General features: G+C 43.1%; 1 protein-coding gene across 5 annotated transcripts in view; it reads right to left on the bottom strand.

The window, feature by feature from the left end:
* Positions 1–22,360, bottom strand: part of LOC140718900 (dipeptidyl peptidase 8-like) — a 72,751-nt gene that overhangs the window by 46,422 nt on the left and 3,969 nt on the right. For 2 of the 5 annotated variants that reach the window (XM_073033179.1, XM_073033183.1), the window contains exons 1-2: positions 7,208–7,299; positions 5,386–5,640 (exon numbers count right to left, since the gene is read on the bottom strand). In XM_073033179.1, coding sequence (XP_072889280.1) covers positions 5,386–5,629 — 244 coding nt within the window. In that variant the 5' untranslated portion in view covers positions 5,630–5,640; positions 7,208–7,299. Of the gene's footprint in view, positions 1–5,385; positions 5,641–6,679; positions 6,699–7,207; positions 7,300–22,360 lie in introns of those variants that run through there. The other 3 variants (XM_073033181.1, XM_073033180.1, XM_073033182.1) reach the window with 2 other exon arrangements.

Below are 22,360 nucleotides of genomic sequence, written 5' to 3'. Positions count from 1 at the left end.
CTCTGCGGGAAGAGTTAGGGAGCACCAAGTTTCTGGGAGTACACATCATGGTTAATCTCAGTGCCACCTCTTTGTCAAAGTGTCTCCACTTCCTGAGGAGACTGAGGTGAGTGAGGATTCTAACCAATTTTAACAGGAGCACCACTGAGAGTGTCCTAACCGGCTGCATCACAGGAATTGCAAGGCACCTAACCGCAAGCCCCTACAAAGGATTGCCAGGACTGCTGACAGGATCATCGGGGTCTCTCTTCCACCCATCAGAGATATTTAACAGGAGCACTATGCACCCAGGGCCCTTAGCATTGTCAATGACACCTCCCATCCATCCAAAAATCTCTTTTTACCCCCTACCATCATTCAGGAGGTACTGTACGTTAGGACAAGGACTGTTAGGATTGGAAACTGCTTTTTCTCCCAGGCCATGAGACTACTGAACTCCCTACCACTACCCAGGTCTCATCATGTATCATTTTATACCGTTTACTTTTTAACTTGCATCATAAATGCACCTTATTATTTGTTAATTTGTAGTAATATTACTTTATGTACGGTGTGCAAGTTATACAGTTGCAAGAAAATGTTTGTAAATGCTTGGCAATTACCTAGCTTTCTGCATAAATTACTCACAATAATAGACAAACACAATCTGCCTGAACTAATAACACACAGACAATTGTACTACTTCTCGTCAAATACTGAGTACACCATTTAAACAATCACAGTCTAAGTTCAAAAAAGTATGTAAACCTCTGGGGTAATGCCTTCCACAAAAGCTATTTAGAGTTGGGTGTTCCAATCAATGAGTTTGGAGATGTGGATTGTGGATATCCCTTGCCCTATAAAAAGACACACAAAGTCAGGTTACTGACAGAGCCTGGTCTTCTCAAGAAATATGTGTTTGTGTGCACCATGCCTCGATCAAAACAACTTCCACAGGACTTTAGAAGAAGAACTACAGAGATGCATGAAGCTGAAAAAGGCCATAAAAGCATTTATAAAGACCCGAATGTTCATCAATCCACAGTAAGAGAAGTTGTCTACAAATGGAGGAAATTCAGTACTGTTGCTACTCTCCCTCGGAGTGGGTGTCCTGCAAAGATCACACCAAGAGCGCAATGTGCAATGCTGAACAAGGTGAAAAAGAACCCATGGGTAACAGCAAAAGACCTGCAGCAATCTCTACAATTTGCTAAAGTCTCTGTTCATGTGTCCACTGTAAGAAAAACATTAACAAGAATGGTGTTCATGGAAGGACATCATGGAGGAAACCACTTCTCACCAAAAAAAAAATTCCTGCTCATCTCAAGTTTGCAAAAGACCACCTGGGTGTTCCACAATGCCTCTGAGACAATGTTCTGTGGACAGATGAGACAAAACTTTTGGCAAAAATGCACACCGCTACATTTGGAGGAAAAAGGGCACTGCACACCAACATCAAAACCTCATCCCAACTGTGAAGCATGGTGGAAAGAGCAGGGCCTGGACAGCTTGCAGTCATTGAGAAAACAATGAATTCAAAATTGCAACAAGACATTTTCCAGGAGAATGTCAGGGTAGCAGTCAGTTATCCCAAGTTTAATACGCGTTGGACAATGCAACAAGACCATGAAACACAAGAGTAAATCAACAACAGAACAGTTTAAAAAGAAAAAAATTGTGTTTTGGAATGGCCAAGTCAGAGTTCAGACCTTTACCCAATTAATATAGGATGGTAAGAAAGGAAAAAAATACTTCAAAGGTATTAAGAATTGCTCTAGAGCATAAAGGGAGGCAGAAAAATCTTTTTACGTATAAAAGGCTCTTAGGATATGGAATGTTTTACAATACAGGTGTCCCCCGTTTTTCGAATCCGCTTTACGACACCTCGCTGTTATGAAAAAAGGCAGCACGCGCCGAACAGCCAAGCACCTCCCCCGGAATTGCATTCTAGCCGGCATTGCTTAAACACGTGCCTGTGAGCATCTGTGCTTTATGTCGATTTATTTTGTGCATCCGTTAGCAAGATGAGTTCTAAGGTATCGGAAAAGCCTAAAAGAGCTTGTGAGGGTGTTACACTTAGCGTAAAACTAGACATAATTAAGCGTTTCGATCATGGTGAATGAAGTAAGGACAAAGTGAGTTTGGCTAAGGAGGCTGGGTTTGTGGAAGTTGACGAAGATGGTGTTGAAGAGGCTTTGGCATCCCATGACCAAGAACTGAGAGATGAAGAGCTGATGAAGAGGAAAGGATAACAATTGAAGCCGAACGCAGCAGCGAACAGCCCGAAAGTGAAGCTGTCCAGGAACTGAACGTGAAGCAACTGCATGAGATTTTCGCTGCGATTGACAATGCTGCAATGATTGCAGAAAAGTATGACTCTAATTTTGAAAGGGTACGTAGGTTTAGGGCATATTTGCAGGATGGTTTGAGTGCTTACAAAGAACTGTATGATAGAAAAATGCACGAGGCTAAGCAGTCAAGCATACTGTCGTTTTTCAAGCCTTCCACATCAGCCACAATAGACGATGAAACTCGACCTTCGACATCGAGGCAGGCAGACATAGAAGAAGGTGACCTGCCTGCCCTGATGGAAACAGACGACGATGAGATGACACCCCAGTGTCCCATCACCCCAACCTCCAACGACTCAGCCTAACACACCATCATCAGTGTCCTCACTGTCTTCCCAATTCCGGTAAGTGAAACTACACTGGACGTACGTTATTTCTACTTTATATAGGCTGTGCATTTTTATGTGTTATTTGGTATGATTTGGCAGCTTCATAGCTTAAAGGTTACTGGAGAGAGTGCTTCTGCCGAGAGTGCTTGCACCGTATTTCTGCCGAGAGTGCTTGCGTGAGATTTTTGCTACAGTGGACAGTGCTGCATTAATTGCAGAAAAGTATTCCTACTTTATATAGGCTGTGTATTTATCAGATCATTCCTGCTTTTACTATATGTTACTGTTATTTTAGGTTTTATGTGTTATTTGGCATGAGTTGGTAGGTTATTTTTTGGGTCTGCGAAGGCTCACAAATACAAATGTTTTTCTTTACTTTTAAAATATTGAGGGTTTGCTAGAGGCAGTGTAGGCTGAGGATTATTTGCTCTCAAATTTGTTAAAAACCAAGCAAAATTTCACAGTGAAGTAAAGAGTAAACTCTACTATTGTTAGGACTGGAGTCACTTATAGCCAAGGCAATGTAAATAAAGTTTTTGCAATAAATTTTCAAAGACATCAGCTTTGTATTTTCAAAGTTTTGTTTTCAGCTGAATCAGAACTCTCACAATGCCAATTTAAAAGCTTACTAAAAAGGATTGATAGCAAGAGCCTAAAAAGATGCCATACGTCAGTGAACAGAAGGAAATATTTGCCTTTTTCAAAGAAAGCTGTATAGAGTGCCTTTGAAGATATAAGGATGTTTCAAGGTGCTTTATCACCAATGAATGACTTCTGAATGGTAATCACACTGTGATAATGTTGAAATAAAATGTTTAAAAATACTTCTTCATGTCATTTTAACCATCTATTGGATAACATTTGTATTAGTTATTATACTTTTACCTTTTATTCTTACATTTTCTTTGCCTTGTTTGTACAGAAATATCTTATTTCTGAAACATTTTAAAGCAGCAAACATATTTGAAATATGGTTAATTAGTTTAAATGATTTTATAAATGAGTTTACAACTTTTCCTCTAAGAGAACCACAACCTTGCTGTGGCTTGAAGGCTTGCATGCCTCAATGACCCAGAAAGCTTATTTGGCTGGAGTTAGGGCCTTGTGCTTTGCTTCTTGGTAGGGTCACCCATGCCAAATAGGTCAAAGGGTAGAGGTCAGACTAAAAGCTCAGGACTAACAACCCTGATTGGTAAGACAAAATTGTTACGGAAACAGCAAAGAATCCTATATCTGAGTGTGACAGTATTCCTGAGTTTCCACATTGGACTTGCCATGAGGAAGCTACTGACACGATGGAAGAAGCCCTGATCACCACCAGAGATGGAGGACCTTCATTGCTGCCCTAAATGCCAGCAGCGTAACAGGCAGTAAGTTATAACATCTGTTTGAAATGCATTAAACAGAAATGAGGTTCAATACATTCCTTAGCTCAGCTTTCACTAAGCTCTCCATCGAATTCCATGTCGACAGTCCCTGAGGGTCTCAAAGAATTTTCCAAAATGCTCCTCTTCTGCTCCACACAAATCTTATAACTAAAGCAACTCCCACTCTCTGTGCCTGATAACACACTGAGAAATTTCCTCTGTACCTTCTCAAGAAGCAGGCTCCTCCCTACAATACGACAACCTAAACTTTTATGTTGGTGGGCATACAAGAGGGAACTCAAATGAAAGCAAAAGATGGGAGAAAAGAAGAAAGAAAAAGACAAGTTAAAAATCCAATATTCTAATTAATGTCCAGCAAGATTCCCAGTAGACAAAGAGTAGATTCACTGTGACCTGGGTATGTGGTATTGCCAATAAATAAGAGAGCATTCACCTCATATATCCATATTGGATCTCTGTGTATCTAGTCACAAGAGATTGTGCAGATGCTGGAAATCTTGAGCAGCACACACAAAATGCTGGAGAAACTGAACAAGCCAGGCAGTATCTATGGAGGGAAATAAACCGGTGACGTTTTAGGCCGAGACGTGATGAAGGTTCTCGGCTCAGAACGTTGCTGTTTATTCCCCTTCATAGATGTTACCTGACAGGCTGAGTTCCTCCAGCCTCTGTGCATATCCGACCTGGATGAGTCCAGCACCGTCCATCTTCAGAAAAATGAGCCCCAACGGTCAAAAACTTCACCAACAAACAACGCCTAGGGTCAAAATTGATGCTGGTGAGGGACAGAACAGATAGCTGGAAAATTAACAGGAAAGTACATAAATAATAACATGCTGCAGATTATTAAGGAATTAGTATGTAACTTATTGATGTAATTCCAAACCAAAAATATCTGTTGTAATCATCACAAACAACAGTCATAGAAATGTCCTACTAATTCCAAGTAAAAAGACAGCTCAGTGGAACGGGCTGTTAAACAAAAGTTACTGTTACTGTTACACACAGGGGATATGTCGGACATCAGAACCAGGTTTATTATCATCTGCATACGTTGTGAAATTTGTTTGTTTTGCAGCAGCAAGTCAGTGCAAAGGATACAAAATTACTGTTAAGTTACAATAAGATAGATACCTGGACAAAAAAAAGAGAGCAAAATGGCAAGGTAGTGTTCATGGACCATTCAGAAATCTAACGGTGGACAGGAAGTTTTTCCTAAGACTTTGTGTGTGTGTGTGTCAACAGATTGAACTAGATGATTATAATGTGACCACCAGCCGCGCGAGAAACAATGCAATTATAATTGCTTGGTATTATTGAGAAACAGAAGCTACTCACCCAGATAATAGAGCCTATCTGAATAAAGCCCCTCTGGGTCATTTTTCTTTACAAAACAGAAGTCATGAGGAGTCTTGGCCATCATGTGCCCATGCATCTTCCTGTCAGTGATCAGCTTGCGTAGGCGGCTCCAGGAGTACCTCTCCACGTAGTACGGCTCAAATGGCTCAGACTCTTCAATTTCCACAGCAGCGGTTTCAAAAACCTCAATGTTTGGTTGCTCGGTTTCCATTGCTGCAGCCATCACCTCCCCTCCTGTAGAGACAAGGACCAAGAAAATGAAAGACCAACCTGCAGCGGTGCAACGAATGAAGTGTGTGCTACCTCAGCAGTGCTTGGTGTCCACCATCCTCTTACTCTTCACTCCACACGCAACCCGAAGTAAACCCAGCCCAGAAAACACCATCCCACAGGTTCATGACATTAGCCAATCTCATTTTGAGCTTTTGTCTGGATCGGAAATACAGAGGCTGAAGGACGTGTGGAATTAGGAACAGGAAGGCAACTCCAGATGATCCAAGGAGGATTTGTTCCTTTTGATTTTTACTTGCCCTGCGACTAAGAGCTCAACACTTACACCTCATCGGTTCAGGTTAAATTAATAACTTCAGTCTAAATTCAATTCTCATTCCGTGGAACTGGAAAATCTAGTGCTGTTTTCACTCTGGCAAACCAACCGATCAGAAAAAAATATATTCAAAACCCCATTCGATTTTTTAACCAGATTAATAGATATAGTGTACATTATAGTAGGTACACCTCAAATGCTCATTTGTTCTAAAGCATTTAGTGACATCACAAGGTGTAAAAAAAGTCATAACGTTGCATGTTTTCTTTACCAATTAAAATACAAATTAACAAATGCGCTGAGACAAAAACTGACGCAATGTACCGTCCAGAAACAGCTCCAGACAAAGCAATCACGGTCCGATTTTGCTGGGCTAAAATAGACAGGTGTAAGGATCAAGTTCTGCGATTCCTCGGTTATTTATTGGGAACAATATAATAACACAAATGCAAAGACAAGGGGAAAAACTGATTTCGAAGTTTTACCGGGAAATTATTCATAACAAGCTAGATAACCATGTTAAAAATGAAGCCTGAACAAAATGTGCCATTTAAAAGCGATTGACGTATGTTCTACAAAGAACAATAGAGACAATTCAATAAAAGACCGAGTTTGAGGAGCTGACTTTGAGGAAAGGCTCAAATTGCGTCAAACAAAAACCTCAGGATTCAGTTCATGAGTTAAATGTCACGATTGGGAGAAAGCAGTGAATTTATTTCGCACTACCAGCATCCGCAGTGTGTGGCCGTGGCACGTTAGCTGGATGTTTCCAAAAAGCCAACTGAAGAGGAGAACATATCGAGACTATCCCTGGGCGGTAGTATTCCGAAATCATTTCCACTGAGGAACGTGCAAAGTGGTAAATATATACAAGCAACGCACACAAAATGCTGGAGGAACTTAGCAGGCCGGGCAGCTTCTATGGAAAAGAGTAGAATCAACGTTTCGGGCCGAGGGTCACGAATCCCAGTGATGGGTCTCGACCCGGGATGTCAACTGTACTCGTTTCCATAGATGCTGCCTGCCCCCAGCATTTTGTATGCGTTGCTTTCGATTTCCAGCATCTGCATTTTCTCTTGTTGGTAAATAAATACAACCCGCTTTAACTTGCAAGGATAGAATGCGGTGCACTCTGAGGACTGCACTGTTTCGTGTCACAAATCACAACGGGTCCAACACTTTATTAAGCGTGTTCCTGCCTCTAAATAAACAAAGTAAAAGAACAATTGCAAACAACATTTATTCAATCCTCACCCACGCACTGCACCTCTCTCACTCTCTTCCGGGCTCTTTATGCACTTCCGCTCTCAACGCCAACGAGATAAATACAAGAGGGGCCACATTCCTCGTCCATCCTCCCGGGTCGGAGCCGCCTGGTGTCGCCGTGCCGGTGGACCTCCATGCGCAGCGCCGCCACCGGCCAAGCTGCAAATCGCCGTGGCTGCCGCCGGAGTTCGCTGACCAGCGCCACCTAGCGGTAACGCCGCGGTTTCTCTCAGGAACGGCGAACGAACATTAAAAGGTGGTCAATCAGTTTTTGAGCGAGCTAAATCAATGAGGTAACTTTCACAGTTTCGGCACTTCTCAAATCAGTCTATTGTCGATGTGATTTTGAGATTTATTTAAAGAGGATAATTCTGGAGTGATCATCAATGATCAATGTATGATCAATAAGCTCACTGACATCAGAATGACAAAAAATGCCCAATCTGCTTTTATGAAATACTTTTCAAATCCGCTGCGTGCAATGGGGTCTTTAGCAAGGAAAGTTTTCAATAGTGGTCTACTTCAAGAACAGGTACTTCTCTTCAACCAATCCTTCTCGATCCAACCTCAAAATCAGAATCAGGTTATCGTCGCTGGCATTTGTTGTGAAATTTCTTGTTTTGTGGCAGCAGTACAGTACAAATTACTATAACTTGCAATAACAAATAGATTGATTGACAGATAAATAATAAAGAAATATATAAGTAGATAGATAGTACTTCCTTAGAAGGTTGGCGTCATTCAATGTCTGCAGTGAGATGCTGATGATGTTCTATAGGTCAGTTGTTGAGAGCGCCCTCTTCTTTGTGGTGGCGTGTTGGGGAGGAAGCATTAAGAAGAAGGACGCCTCACGTCTTAATAAGCTGATAAGGAAGGCGGGCTCTGTCGTGGGCAAAGTACTGGAGAGTTTATCATCGGTAGCTGAGCGAAGGGCGCTGAGTAGGCTACGGTCAATTATGGAAAACCCTGAACATCCTCTACATAGCACCATCCAGAGACAGAGAAGCAGTTTCAGCGACAGGTTACTGTCGATGCAATGCTCCTCAGACAGGATGAAGAGGTCAATACTCCCCAATGCCATTAGGCTTTACAATTCAACTGCCAGGACTTAAGAACTTTTTTTAAAGCTATTATTAATGCTTTTTGAGTTAGTGATTTAGATGCATATCATATTATTACTGAGTTAAGTATTGTATGTAATGAGTTTTTGCTACAACAAGTGTATGGGACATTGGAAAAAATGTTGAATTTCCCCATGGGGATGAATAAAGTATCTATCTATCTATCTATCTATCTAGTAGTAGATAGTAAGTAGATAGATAGACACAGCACTGTGCACAAGTCTTAGGCACATATATATATATATATGGATGCACATACCTACATATATATGTGGTAATTTTATGCATTGCACTGTATTGTGGCCACACAAAAAAAACAAACTTCATGACAGATGTGATGATAAAACCGATTCTGATATGGGCCTCTATTGTGGACTGAGAGTGGGAAAGGGGACAGGGAGAGGGGAATCACAGTTGGGAAAAGGTGATGGGGGAATCTGGGGAGCAGGAAGCACCATTCTGTAATGATCAGTAAACTAATTGTTTGGAATCAAATGACCTTGCCAGCAGGTCAGGCAGCATGGAGAAATGGAAGCAAAACACACACACACACACACACACACACACACACACACACACACACACACACACACACACACACACACACACACACACACACACACACACACACACACACACACACACACACAGCCCCCCCCCCCCCCAGGTCAGGCAGTATTAAAGGAAATGAACAACATTTTGGGCCGATACCCTTCTTCAGGACCAGGAAGGACAGGGGAGGGGAGGGGGAAGGAGGAGAGCTGGAAAGTGATAGGTGAAGTCATGTGGGCGGGAAAGGTAGGGGCTGGAGAGGATATGTGACTGTGGTAGCGAGTCTGGGTGAGTACGTGGTCGAAGAGATGGAGGGCAGCAGAGATCACAGAGGGGCAGCAGTGAGAGAGGGTGTCACTGAACTCCCAACAAAGAGATTTAAACTCCTGCAGGGTAGGCATCCCTCGAAGAGACTTCAGAGCGGAGCAGCAGATAGTAAACACGAGAATGCCGGAAATCCAAAGAAACGCACACAAAATGTTCCAGCTTTTGTGTGTGTTGCTTTGAACCATGAAATGTGTATTGTATTTTCAGAAGCCAGTAGAGCTGCTGGTTTTTATAGCATTTTTTGCCTTTATTTGCACAACTATTATCTCATATTTGTCCTGTGCTTCCATGATGGAATAATTATCTATTGCAATACTATCGGCTCGTTTACACAACCTTATTGACATTAGCGTTCTCAATGGAAATGAACAAACATTTCAGTGTCTGAATCATTTCTCAACACTCACAGAATTTTCTGCACAGAAACCAGCCACACACCTCAAACATCATCCCAGAATAATGTTAATATAACTTTGATGCTTATGGAAGCCACTAAGGCATGTGTTTCAAAAGTTAAACCGAGGAACATAGTTAGGAATGGGCATATGCAAGTAGATGGAAGGCAAAGAGAACTGTGGACACTGATGTTCCCATTAGTCACTGGATTGCTCCAAGCGCCGAGCGACTTGGAGAGGTCACGGACAGCTTTGGACAGGGCGGCGAGGCCTAGGCCCAGAGTGTATCACTGCGCCAGGGCTCGGGTTCTTAGAGTGAGGCATGATCCAGTATTTGGACAATTTAAACGTCAGGCCAGAGTAATTGGAAGGGCAGAGTGTTGAGACTGGAGGTTGGGGGCCGGGGCGATCTTGCTCGCTATCCCGCCATGTTCATTCTCCGTGGCGCTGAGGCGGTTAACTGCTGCTTGTCTGCGAACTTTGCCTCGCTCTATGATGAACTGAGACCAAGGCTTGGGCCTACTCCGGCTGCTCCAGGGAACTGAATCAATTTGGTTCGGAATGATGTTGCCTGCTTCTGTTGTTTGCATGATTTGTGCTGTTTTTCCTCTCTTTTTTTGCGCATTGGGTTTTGGTCTTTCTTTTAATGGGTTCTTTCGGGTTTCTTGCTCTGTGACTGCCTGTAAGGAGGCAAATCTCAAGGTTGTATAATTCATACATACTTTGATAATAAATGAGCTTTGAAGTTTTAGAACTTCGAAAGATGCCTGCGCGGTGTACAATGTATTGGAATCGGATTGGTTTTGTTATCAACGTGGGTATCAAGATACAGTGAAAAACTTGTCTGGCATAACGTTCATAAAGATCGGTTCATTGCACAGTTCATTCCACGGTTCATCACACATAGAGCTGGAGCAAGGCAAAACAATAACAGAATGCAGAATAAAGTGTAACAGAGAATGCCAGGAAGGACGGAGTCTTTGACTGCTTCACTGAGGCAGCGAGAAGTATAGGCAGGGAGGCTGGTTTCTGTGATGGATCCAAAACGCTGCACTTTCTTATGGTCACAAGCAGAGGAGCTGCTGTACTGAGCCTTTATGCATTCAGATAGGATGCTTTCTATGGTGCATCGATAAAAATCAGTAAGGGTCAACAGGCTTATGCCAAATGTCTTTAGCCTCCTAAGGAAGTAGAGCTTTCTCTCGTGCTATTTAATGTGCCCCCAAAAGCAGTCCAGAATAAGTTTCTGTACATGCTGCTGAGAATGGGAGGTACTAGTTTTGCCTCTTAGTTTGTTCTGCCACTCAGTGAGATTACAACTGAATTATTACTTTAGATCAGGGAGCTTCCATCAGAACTGAAGGAAAAAAAAGATAAAAAGATTATTTTAAGCTGTGGAGAAGCTGCGTGAAATGGATAGAATAAAGGTGATGCTCGGGAAGGGAAGAGACCAGGGCAAGTGGATTAATTAACAGTGAGCTCCATCATGGGTACTAGCCTCCCCAGCATCCAGGATATTTTGAAAGAGCAATGCCTCAAAAAGGTAGCATCTATCATTAAGGATCCCCATCACCCATGCCATACCCTTCTCTCATTGTTACCGCCAGAGAGGAGATACAGAAGCCTGAAGGATTACCTCAGCGATTCAGGAACAGCTTCTTCCCCTCTGCCATCTGATTCCTAAATGGACATTGAACCCATGAACACTACCTCATTACTTTTTTAATTTCTGTTTTTTGCTTGATTTATTGAATTAAACAATTATACACACACACACACACACACACACACACACACACACACACACACACACACACACACACACACACACACACACACACACACAGTTCTTTTTCTTTTTTGTCATGTATTGCAATGTACTGCTGCCGCAAAGTTAACGAATTTCACAACATACGCCAGTAATATTACATCTGATTCTGATTACTTAACTCCAGACGCCCAGCATTGCCCTCTGTTTCCCACTTTCATAAAGCAATGAAACTTTCCAGTCATTGCATTATAAAGTTAAAGTTGCCAAATTATTAAACTGAGACCAGATGAACCCAGAATAAATAAGGCGAGCAAAATGTATTGACAACTTTGATTTATTTTGTGTTATCTTTTCAATCCTTCCCTAGATTGCCTTATCTGATTATGGCAGTCAACATAATCTGGCTATCAGATGTTTTAGATCCTTTATATGAGGCTGGTTATTTATTTACTGCCTTATAACTTTCAAAGTTCAGTTTAAAAAAAATCCCTTACAGAACAGTTCACCAACTCTTGAATTTATGACACTGTGCAAGATGTACAATTAAATTATGTCAATATGACTGAGTGTATAACTTCTGAAACCTTCCTTGGCACGGATCTAGAAGGGATTATGTACATGGGAGGGAGCAATCAATTGGATGTAGATGTGAAACTCTCTGGTTTCCTTGGCTGGGAAGGCAAATCTCCAGCCCGCCAAGCATGTGAGATTGAGGCACGAGCCCCCCACCCCAAAACCCCGTTTGTGTGGATGCCGTGTAATGTTTTTACCGTTACAAACGAGTGCCACGGAATAACTGTAGTGAGATGCTGAAGATGTTCTATAGGTCAGTTGTGGAGAGCGCCCTCTTCTTTGTGGTGGCGTGTTGGGGAGGAAGCATTAAGAAGAGGGACGCCTCACGTCTTAATAAGCTGGTAAGGAAGGCGGGCTCTGTCGTGGGCAAAGTACTGGAGGGTTTAACATCGGTAGCTGAGCGAAGGGCGCTGAGTAGGCTACGGTCAATTATGGATAACTCTGAACATCCTCTACATAGCACCATCCAGAGACAGAGAAGCAGTTTCAGCGACAGGTTACTATCGATGCAATGCTCCTCAGACAGGATGAAGAGGTCAATACTCCCCAATGCCATTAGGCTTTACAATTCTACCGCCAGGACTTAAGAACTTTTTAAAAGCTATTATTAATGCTTTTTGAGATGGTGATTTAGATGCATATCATATTTTTTACTGAGTTAAGTATTGTATGTAATTAGTTTTGCTACAACAAGTGTATGGGACATTGGAAAAAAAGTTGAATTTCCCCATGGGGATGAATAAAGTATCTGTCTATCTATCTATCTATCTATCTAACAGACAGTACACTGCATACAATTAAAAGATTTAGCTTTATAATTCTGAATTTGACTGAAGGATTAGTGAAGAAAGAACAAAAAAAAAGAAAAGGGTCTATTTTCATGGAACAGCCTGATGTGCACAAGTTGGAGCTCACGGCTTCCCCGTCACCAATCCTCCATCGATCTCACCCCAGGCTTCGTCGACTCACAGCCCTGCTCTGTGTCGAATCCTACGGCCTCTTCTCTCTGGCATCTTTTCCCCTCATCTCTCTCTCTCTCTCTAACAAGAGCCCCAAGCCCAGCCTTAGTGCCCCTCTCCAAATAAACCTCCTGTTAATCCAACCATCCTAATCGGAAGGCACACGGTCCTCCTATCTCGGATCTTCAACAGTAACCCAAAACACAAGCAGAGAAACAAGCAGCTTGCACGGAAGAGCACAAAATGAAGTACAGAACAGCATAACAGTAAAAAATACAAACCAGGGTATTACACATGCTTGAGTACTGCAATGAGTAAATAACCCCCAGCACCGGCAGTCAAGATAAGAATAGTTATTCCCACCCACTGCCTCTAAGGAGATTGTATATTCTCCGTGTGGCCAAGTGGGTTTCCTCCAGGTGCTCCGGTTTCCTCCCACAGTCCAAAGGTGTACTGGTTGCTAAGTTAACTGGTCAATGTAAATTGTCCCATGGTGAGGCTAGGGTTAAATCGGGGGATTGCTTGCTGGGCAGCACGGCTCGAAGGATGGAAGGTGTGGCATCTCAGTAAATAAATAAATCAATCAATCAATCTCAATGACCCGATTTTCATTCAGTGCTCACAGAACTTGCACAGCCAAAGCTCACTACTCAGACAAGCAAGGGGAGGCACAAGAGACACCAGATGCAGCAATCTGTAGCAATGTAAAACCGACTGCTAGCGGAAGCTGCTTGTTTTCTACTGTTCCGAGTAATTGCAAAAAGTGATTGCTTTTCTTTAAGTTCAACATCCAAGACCCAAATGTTAGGTTTCAAATAGAAGTAACTTGCTTAGTTTTATAGATTCAGTAGAGCGATAGGAATCAATTTCACAAACACGAGAAAGTCTGCAGATGCTGGAAATCCAAAGCAACACACACAAAATGCTGGAGTGACTCGGCAGGTCAGGTGGTGTCTATGGAAAAGGGTAAACAGTCGGCGTTTCGGGCCCAGACACTGCGCCAGGATGGAAATGAAGAGAAGTCAGAGTTCGAAGGTGGGAGAGGTGAAGAAGAAGTACAAGGTAGTAGGTGACAGGTGAAACCGGGAGACCGGGAGGGGGTGAAGTAAAGAGCTGGGAAGTTGGTTGGTGAAAGAGATAAAGTAGGGCTCTGATAGGAGAGGATAATACCATGGAAGAAAGAGAAGGGGGAGGAGCACCAGAGGGAGGTGATGGGCAGGTAAGGAGATAAGGGGAGAGATGGAAACAGGATTGGGGAGTGGTGAAGGAGATGAGGGGGATAGAAATTAATTTATTGTGGTTAAGGGACAATACTAGAAATAGCTTTTGGCTGTGTGGAGGAACAGAAGGATCCTGGGATCCACGTCCATAGATCCCTCAAAGCTGCCATTCAAATTGATAGGATGGTTAAGAAGGTATATGGTGTCTTTGCCTTCATTAGTAGGGGATTGAGTCCAAGAGCTGTGAGGTAACGTTGCAGCTCTATAAAACCCTGGCTAGACCACACTTGGAGTATTGTGTTCAGTTCTGGTCATCTCGTGGTAGGAAGGATTTGGAAGCTTCAGAGAGGGTGCAGAGGAGTGGTACTAGATTGCCTGGATTAGAGAGCATGACTTAAGAGGAAAGGTTGAGCTTGCTAGGACTGTTCTCTTTGGAGTACAGGCAGAGGAGAGCTTACTTGGTAGATGATAAGAGACATAGATCGAGTGAACAGCAAACACTTTTTTCCCCAGAGAAGCTAATACGAGGAGGCATCGTTTTAAGGTGATTTGAGGAAAGCTTAGGGGAGATGTCAGAGGTAGCTTCTTTTCACACAGAGAGTGGAGTGTGACTGTCACGCGCTGCCTGGGCTGCTGGTTGAGGCTGGTAAATTAGGGATATTTGAGATACTCTTAGATAGGCCACAAAGAACATAGAGCAGTACAGGCCCCTCGTGCCACGACATTGTACTGACCATTTAACCTAACACTTTGCTCCCACTTAGCCCTCCATTTTACTTTTATCCACTTGCCTATCTAAGATGGCCTTGCGCCACATGGATGAAAGAAAAATGGAGGGCCACGTGAGAGGGAATAGAATAGAATTGAATAGAACTTTATTGTCATTGCTGAGATTGCAGTGCTATCCCAGTCCGTGGCAAATCAGATATTTACAATGCATTCAGGGTGGCATAATTTTAAAAATTCCCATCTTTACATGCAACAAGTGGCTTTGACAGTTGATAAGACTCAAAGACTATTGGCAAGCTGGGGTGCGAAATAATTCAGCTGCACAACAGTCCTCAGCAATAAGCTGCTTTTCAGTCTTCCTGTCTTGGCTGAGATGTTTCTGTATCTCCTACCAGATGGCAGGATGGGATGGGTCTTCAGTGAAGTTACAAGCACGTTGTGGGCATCAAGAGTTGTAGATTGTCTCCAGGTCCGATAGTTGAGTCCCAGTGATGTGCTGAGCCGTCCTAATCACCGGTTGGAGTGCTTCGTGATCTGTCTTGCTGCGGCTCGAGTACCACACAGTCATTCCATATGTCAGTATGCCCTCTTTCGCACATTGATAAAAATTGGGGCAGGTTAGCTCTCCTTAAGCAACTGAGGTGGTATAGACACCACTGTGCCTTCCCTATTATCGAGGTTATGTTGATGGACCCAGGGAGCTCCTCTGTGATACTCGTGACTAAAAACTTGAAACTGAAGACCCTTTCCACTACCATAACATTTATGAATAGTGGGGCTTATTCTGGACCTTCTGCCTTTCTGAAGTTAATTATCATTTCAGAGAATGATAATTCTCATCATCATAGCAGGAAAGGGTTGATTGATATTGGAGCAGGTTATAAGTTTGACAAAACATCATAGGCTGAAGAGTCTGTAATGTTATACCTGTCTATTAACTACATAATAATATATTTTTGATATCTTTAAGGCCTGTTTGTTTGCTTGAGCTGCTAATCTTGTATCCTGGGCTAAATAGTTTAAAGATACAATTTTTGTATATTCTTTAATGCAAAGAAGTTTTAGTCAAGTGTTAGTGCAAACTAAAATCCAGCTGGAATCTTGGATCAGTTGGAGATGTGGAAGGAGGGGTAAAGACTAAACCAGGGGAAAATGGGAGAAATACCAACACTGGCAAAGTCTCAGCCCAGATACAGGTACACTGAAACTAACCCCCTTCAGACACATCCCATCAAACCTCTGTCATATCCCTGGGCAAGGGTGCAGGATTAGCACAGATCACCAGATGAGAATGTTTGCTCCAAATATATCAGCTGTCAAGCCATCAGCTCATTCAACATTTATCTGCATGGCTAGTTAAACTCCATATATAGATAATAAAATAGCATTGGCACTAGGCACAGGTTTATTTATAATTTCCTTGGGCACTTACCCAAATGTTTGAAGAACTACAATAAAAGATTTAGTTTGAGCTGGTTAAAGAAGTTGAATTACACAGATTTAACATTGATTACAATAATTTTCTGTGTTAGTCACCCAACCTAACTTTAACGTTTTATATATCTATGAAATGCTACATGAAGGGATAGACTACGAGGATCGTCACCTTGTTGTGGCGGCGAGCTTTGTGAGTTGCTGAGATCCCAAAAGTAATGCCATCTGGAGTTTACCCGTCTGGCACTTAGGGTCACCTATGGCGGTAAGGTCAAGGGAGAGGTTCCAGACAGAGAGTGATCTAACCAAGGCCTCAACAAAGCAGCAGAGAAGGTGGAGGAAGATTGCAGCAGTGTCTTAGTCCCTAATCATCCAGCAGTCCGTGCCACTGGATCTGTCAGCGACATGTAGTGGCTGCCCATGCTCAGCTTCCCCATCTTAAACAAAGTCACGCACAGGCACTCTAAGGGAATCCTCCCAGACATGCTGGCTATGTGGGTCCCGTGCAGTATCCACAGCCTGAGGACACACAGTCTCGTTTAGGGAACATGATACTCAACTGGAGTGATCTCACCCCTGTTACTACATGAAGGGAGAAGTTTTAGGATTGTTTGGACTGAATGGAAGTGGAAATCCCAGGTGCTTTGTGCTGCTGCTTCCACAGCAGTATGACATGTCAGTGGGGAGCCTTGCTTCGTAACTATTTCACATACAGTACTCTCCCCCATTCTGATCTCCGAGGAAGTTCAGTGCAGCTTGGAGTGGCGTGTGTGGCCTGAAGGCCAAAACGCCTGGGGATGGGTTGTGAGTCCATGATCAACTCCATTTCTCTCCGATTTAAGAGTTGAACAAGATACTGGTGTGTGTGTGTGTGTGTGTGTGTGTGTGTGTGTGTGTGTGTGTGTGTGTGTGTGTGTGTGTGTGTGTGTGTGTGTGTGTGTGTGTGTGTGTGTGTGTGTGTGTGTGTGTGTGTGTGTGTGTGTCTCTCTCTCTCTCTCTCTCTCTCTCTCTCTCTCCCTCCCTCTCCCCCTCTCCCTCCCTCCCTCCCTCTCCCCCTCTCCCTCCCTCCCTCCCTCTCCCCCTCTCCCTCCCTCCCTCTCCCCCTCTCCCCCCCTCCCTCCCTCCCTCCCTCTCCCCCCCCCAAAAGGTTGGTGCCAAAGGCTTCATTCTTCGGCAAGATTTAATTGATGCAGTTTGTGGATTAGACTCTTGGTCTTGTTTCTGTCTTCTGGTTACCCTTTTTATTTCTATTTTGTGTGATTTTGATCGGGGCAGACAGGCTCTGCGGCCTGCAGTCAACGAACGACATAGCACTAAATTGAACTAAACAGAACATTGCTAGACTGGTTCAATGACTCTGCGATTTGATGTTGAATATTCTGTGCTTTTTTGCTCATTTCTTGCCATTTGCACGATTTGCTCTCTTTCCTTGCGCTGGGCGTTTGATGTCTCTTTGAACAGCTTGCTCGGTGTTTCTTTGTTTCGTGGCTGTCTGTGGGGAAGGCGAACTCCAGGTTTGTATGCTACACTCATACCTTGATAATAAATGTACCTTGAACTTTTTCATGTAGAACCAGCTCAGAGCTATCTGGAAGCTGTCAGGAACAAGACCAGTGAGGTACATTGTCATATCCAACTGGCGCCTGCAGCTCATTTTCCCAAATGGAAGGAAGTCTAACGCTTCAGGTAGAAGGTCCTCCTCCACATGCCTCTTTCTCTAGTTACATATCATGTTGGACTTTTTATTAAACTATTCAATTAGACTAGATTAGATTATTTTTATTTCTCACATGTGCATCGAAACATCAAAGCATACAGCGAAATGTGCTGCTTGACACTCCCTCCTTTAACAATCCCACCTAGTTAGGAAGGGCTCTTTGTTCTCCTATCTCGAATATTCCCAGAACAATTAGAAGGATAAAATGAAACAACATTCTTTCCAATGCTCTCCCCAAGCTGCTCCAGCTAGTCATTGGTGATACACTTGGTGGCTACTTTACTAGGTACACATGTATACCCGTCTGTTAATGCAAGTATCTAATCAGCCAATCATGCGGCAGCAACTCAATGCATAGAATCATGCTGACATGGTCAAGAGGTTCAGTTGTTGTTCAGACCAGACATCAGAATGGGGAAGAAATGCAATCTAAGTGACTTTGATCGTGGAATGCTTATTGGTGCCAGATGGGGTGGTTTGAGTATCTCAGAAAATGCTGTTCTCCTGGGATTTTCACACAACAGAATTTAGATTTTATGGAGAATGGTGCGATAAACAAAACAAAAAAATCCAGTGAGTGGCAGTTCTGCGGGTGAAAATGCTTTGAAAATGAGGGAGGAAAGAAGAGAATGGTTCAGTCTGACAGGCAGACGACTGTAACTCAAATAACCACGCATTCCAAAGCGATGTGCAGAAGAGCATCTCTGAACACACATGTTGAACCTTGAAGTGGGTGGGCTACATCAGCTGAAGACCACCAGCACACAGTCAGTGGCCACTTTACTAGCCACGGGAGGTAACTCATAGAGTGGCTTCCGAGTGTATATGTTTTAATCTTGTTATCTCCATGGCAACCCAGATGCGTGCATAGAGCCATTCATCTCCCACACCACCACCCATTTAGGATGGCAAGCCTATTCATTGCTCATTGTTTGACGCTCTTCATCATTACCGACTTATGAAGTCCTGCAGTTTTAAAAGCAAATCACAAGATCATAAGAAGCTACGGAAAGTTGTAAAATTAGCCAGCTACATCATGAGTACTAGCCTCCATAGTATCCAAGACATCTTCAAGGAGTGGTGCCTCAGAAAGGCAGCATCCTTTTGTTAAGGACTCCCATTACTCAGGACATGCCCGCTTCTCATTGAAGGCACACATTCAGCGATTCAAGAACTGCTTCCACTCCTCTGCCATCTGATTTCTAAATGGACATTGAACTGATGAACATTGCCTCACTACTTTTTAAAAAATGTATGTTTTTTGCACTACTTATCTTAATTTAACTATTTAGTATATATACTTACTGTAATTCAGTTTTTGTCTATATTTTTCAGGTATTGCATTAAACAGCTGTCTCTAAGTTAACAAATTTCATGACATATGCAGATGACATTAAACCTGATTCTGATTCTGAATCTACCCCAGTCAGGTGGAACAGTCTAAAATCTTCTGCTACTCCTTTGTTATGCTTGTCTGTTTTTTATATTTGATTAAAATGTTTTATCAAAGGTGGATTTTACTTTGGACAATTCTGGCCTGTACAAAGTCAGATTTATATAAGAATTCACCTACATAGACAAATAAAGAGAAGTCCAGAAGGCCAAATAACAAGAAACCCACTTAAAATATGTATTTTGGCAATATTAAATCAACAGTTTAAATGATTCAATGTGCTCTGAACTGGAGTTCGTCTGAAGTATTTTTTGTTTTTGGGTGGTATTATAAACATGTTCCTCCATCTGTTAATGTTTCAATGGTGAGTTTGGCCCAGACTCTCAGCCACCATATTACAGTGCTTCTGTAACATGAATTCTTTGTTGGTGAGTCCAAGGATAAGAGAGGGAGTAGCGTAAATTGTATATTAAATAGAGAAAAGGACATTTGATCCCGATCTACCTGTTGATTCAATATCCATGTCCTTGGCTTAGTTTAAATAAAACAACTGTTCTTATTCTCACATTTGAGCTCCCAGATTGGCTCCCTCGTTTCTATCAGATCAGAATCAGGTTTATTATCACTGACGTTTCTACTGCCTGTTATGCCGCTGGTGTTTAGGGCAGCAGTGAAGGTCCTCCATCTCTGGCAGTGTTCAGGGCTTCCTTCATCGTGTCAGTAGGTCCGTTTTCACTACTGTCAGTCATGCAAGTCCTGGGTGGGGACTCAGGAATACCGCTGCACTCAGTTGTAGAGTATTCTTTGTTGCTGAAAAAATTTGTTTTACCAGTCAGGCTTGAGCTGAACCCCCGAACCTGGCGGACTGGTGGACCACTCTTAGTCTGGTCTCTACACTTGCGCCCTTTGGCTTCGGTGATCCTACCAAGAGCCAAATCATAAAGCCCTGGCTCTAGCCAACATAGCTTTCTGGGTCATTGAGGCACGCAAGCCTCCAAACCCAACGATAAGGTTGTGGTCTTCTTGGAGGATCACTGACATATGTCATGAAATTTGATGTTTTGCGGGAGCGGTACTGGCAAGAGTGTTGGCAGTAGCCAAGTGTTTAAGGCATTCGTCTAGTTATCTGAAGGTCGCTAGTTCGAGCTTTGGCTGAGGCTTGCATGTGTGTCCTTGAGCAAGGCACTTAACCACACATTGCTCTGCGAAAACACTGGTGCCGAGCTGTATGGGTCCTAATGCCCTTCCCTTGGACAACATCGGTGGCATGGAGAGGGGAGATTTGCAGCTTGGGCAACTGCTGGTCTTCCATTAAAAAAAAACCTTGGCCAGGCTTGCGCCCTGGAAACTTTCCAAGGTGCAAATCCATGGTCTATCGAGACTAATGGAGGCCTACACACACACTGGCAAGATATTAAATATACTATGAATTAATACGTAGAAATTACAATAAGAATATATATGAGAAAGAGAAAAGGAGAGAATCAGAGAGACTTCCAATAAGATGATGGTGTGCTCAGAAGCTGCAGCTTCTACACAGTCAACCAAAAGTGTTATTGTCTTTCTTAAACATTTTTGATATGATCGCAAGACCCTGCTGGAGATTAAGAACTTAAAGTGTTACTGGTCTACCCCCTCAGGGAGTTCTTCATCAGTGGAGAATCTGAGCGAGCTGGACTTGGTGCAGAACGCGCTGCTGCTTGCGTCAGAGAGACACTGGAGTGGATGCGTGAAGGAGGTGGGCGGTCCGACAGCAAGTGATCATCTTAGTCACTTTTCTTGTGATCGCGAGACCCTGTTGGACATTGTTAATGTGGAATGCTGCATGTCCGATTCACTGGTTTTTTGGCAAACGACAGGTACGAATGGCAGAGAAGCCATCCAACTAGGCCTCAAGCCACGGTGTTGCCTGCTTGTATCCGCCCGAGTGAGAGAGGTGGCAGAGTCAGTGCGCTCAACTGGAGATGATGTGGCGTGGCGTACTTGCTGGAGCTGGTGCTGCCCTCCAGTGTTCACTTGGCAGATGACAAGATACAGTGTGTTCGACTGCAGAGTGCTGCAACAGTTATGGGCTCAGGGGACTTGCACAATTTTTTTTGTGTGACTGTATTTTACTGTTGTCTTATATGTATTATGTGTGCCTTCTGCTGTGCATGACTGTTGGTACTATTTCTGGCCCCAGAATTATGTGTGGTTGTATTCATATGTGGTTGAATAACAAATTAACTTGAACTTTGTGTGATTATATAGAGCAAAAAAAAAAGTGAGGAGGTGTTTTTATGGATTAATTCATTGTCTGTTCAGAAACTGATTGTGGAGGAGGAGAAACCTTTCCTAAAATATTGAGTGACAGTCTTTAGGCTTTTTTCCTATTTTCTGATGGTAGTAATGAGAAGAGGACATGTCCCGGGTGTGGGGGTGGGGGACACAGTCCTTAATGATGTATATCAACTTCTTGAGGCATCACCTTTTGAAAATGTCTTCGATGGTGGGAAGGCTAATGCTCAAGACAGAGTTGGTTGAGTTTAATATCCTCTGCAGATTTCTCCAAAATCTTTCCAGCAGTTAGGGGTTTTCCATTCACATCGCTGCGGGCAACAGCGCCTTGGTGTTACAAAGGATTAGAGGGACAATTGGTTCCTGTGAAGATTTGATGCACGAAGCAAACCATTGACTATAAAATCGTAAGACATAGGAGCAAAGTTAGGCCATTCAGTCCATCAAGTCTGCTGTCATTCCATCATGGCCAATTTATTGTCCCTCTCAACCCCATTCTCCTGCCTTCTCCCTGTAGCTTTTGATACCCTTACTAATCAAGACTCGCCCATGGCAATGAATTCCACAGATTCACCTTCCTCGGGCTAAAGAAATTCCACCTCATCCTTGTTCCAAAGGGACAGCCTTGTATTCAGAGGCTGTGCCCTCTGGTTGTAGACTCTCCCACTATAGG

The sequence above is a fragment of the Hemitrygon akajei genome, chromosome 30, assembly GCF_048418815.1.
Source record: "Hemitrygon akajei chromosome 30, sHemAka1.3, whole genome shotgun sequence".
NCBI lineage: Eukaryota > Metazoa > Chordata > Chondrichthyes > Myliobatiformes > Dasyatidae > Hemitrygon > Hemitrygon akajei.
Note: the sequence above shows the minus strand (reverse complement) of the source record. Positions and strands in the feature narration are given on the sequence as shown.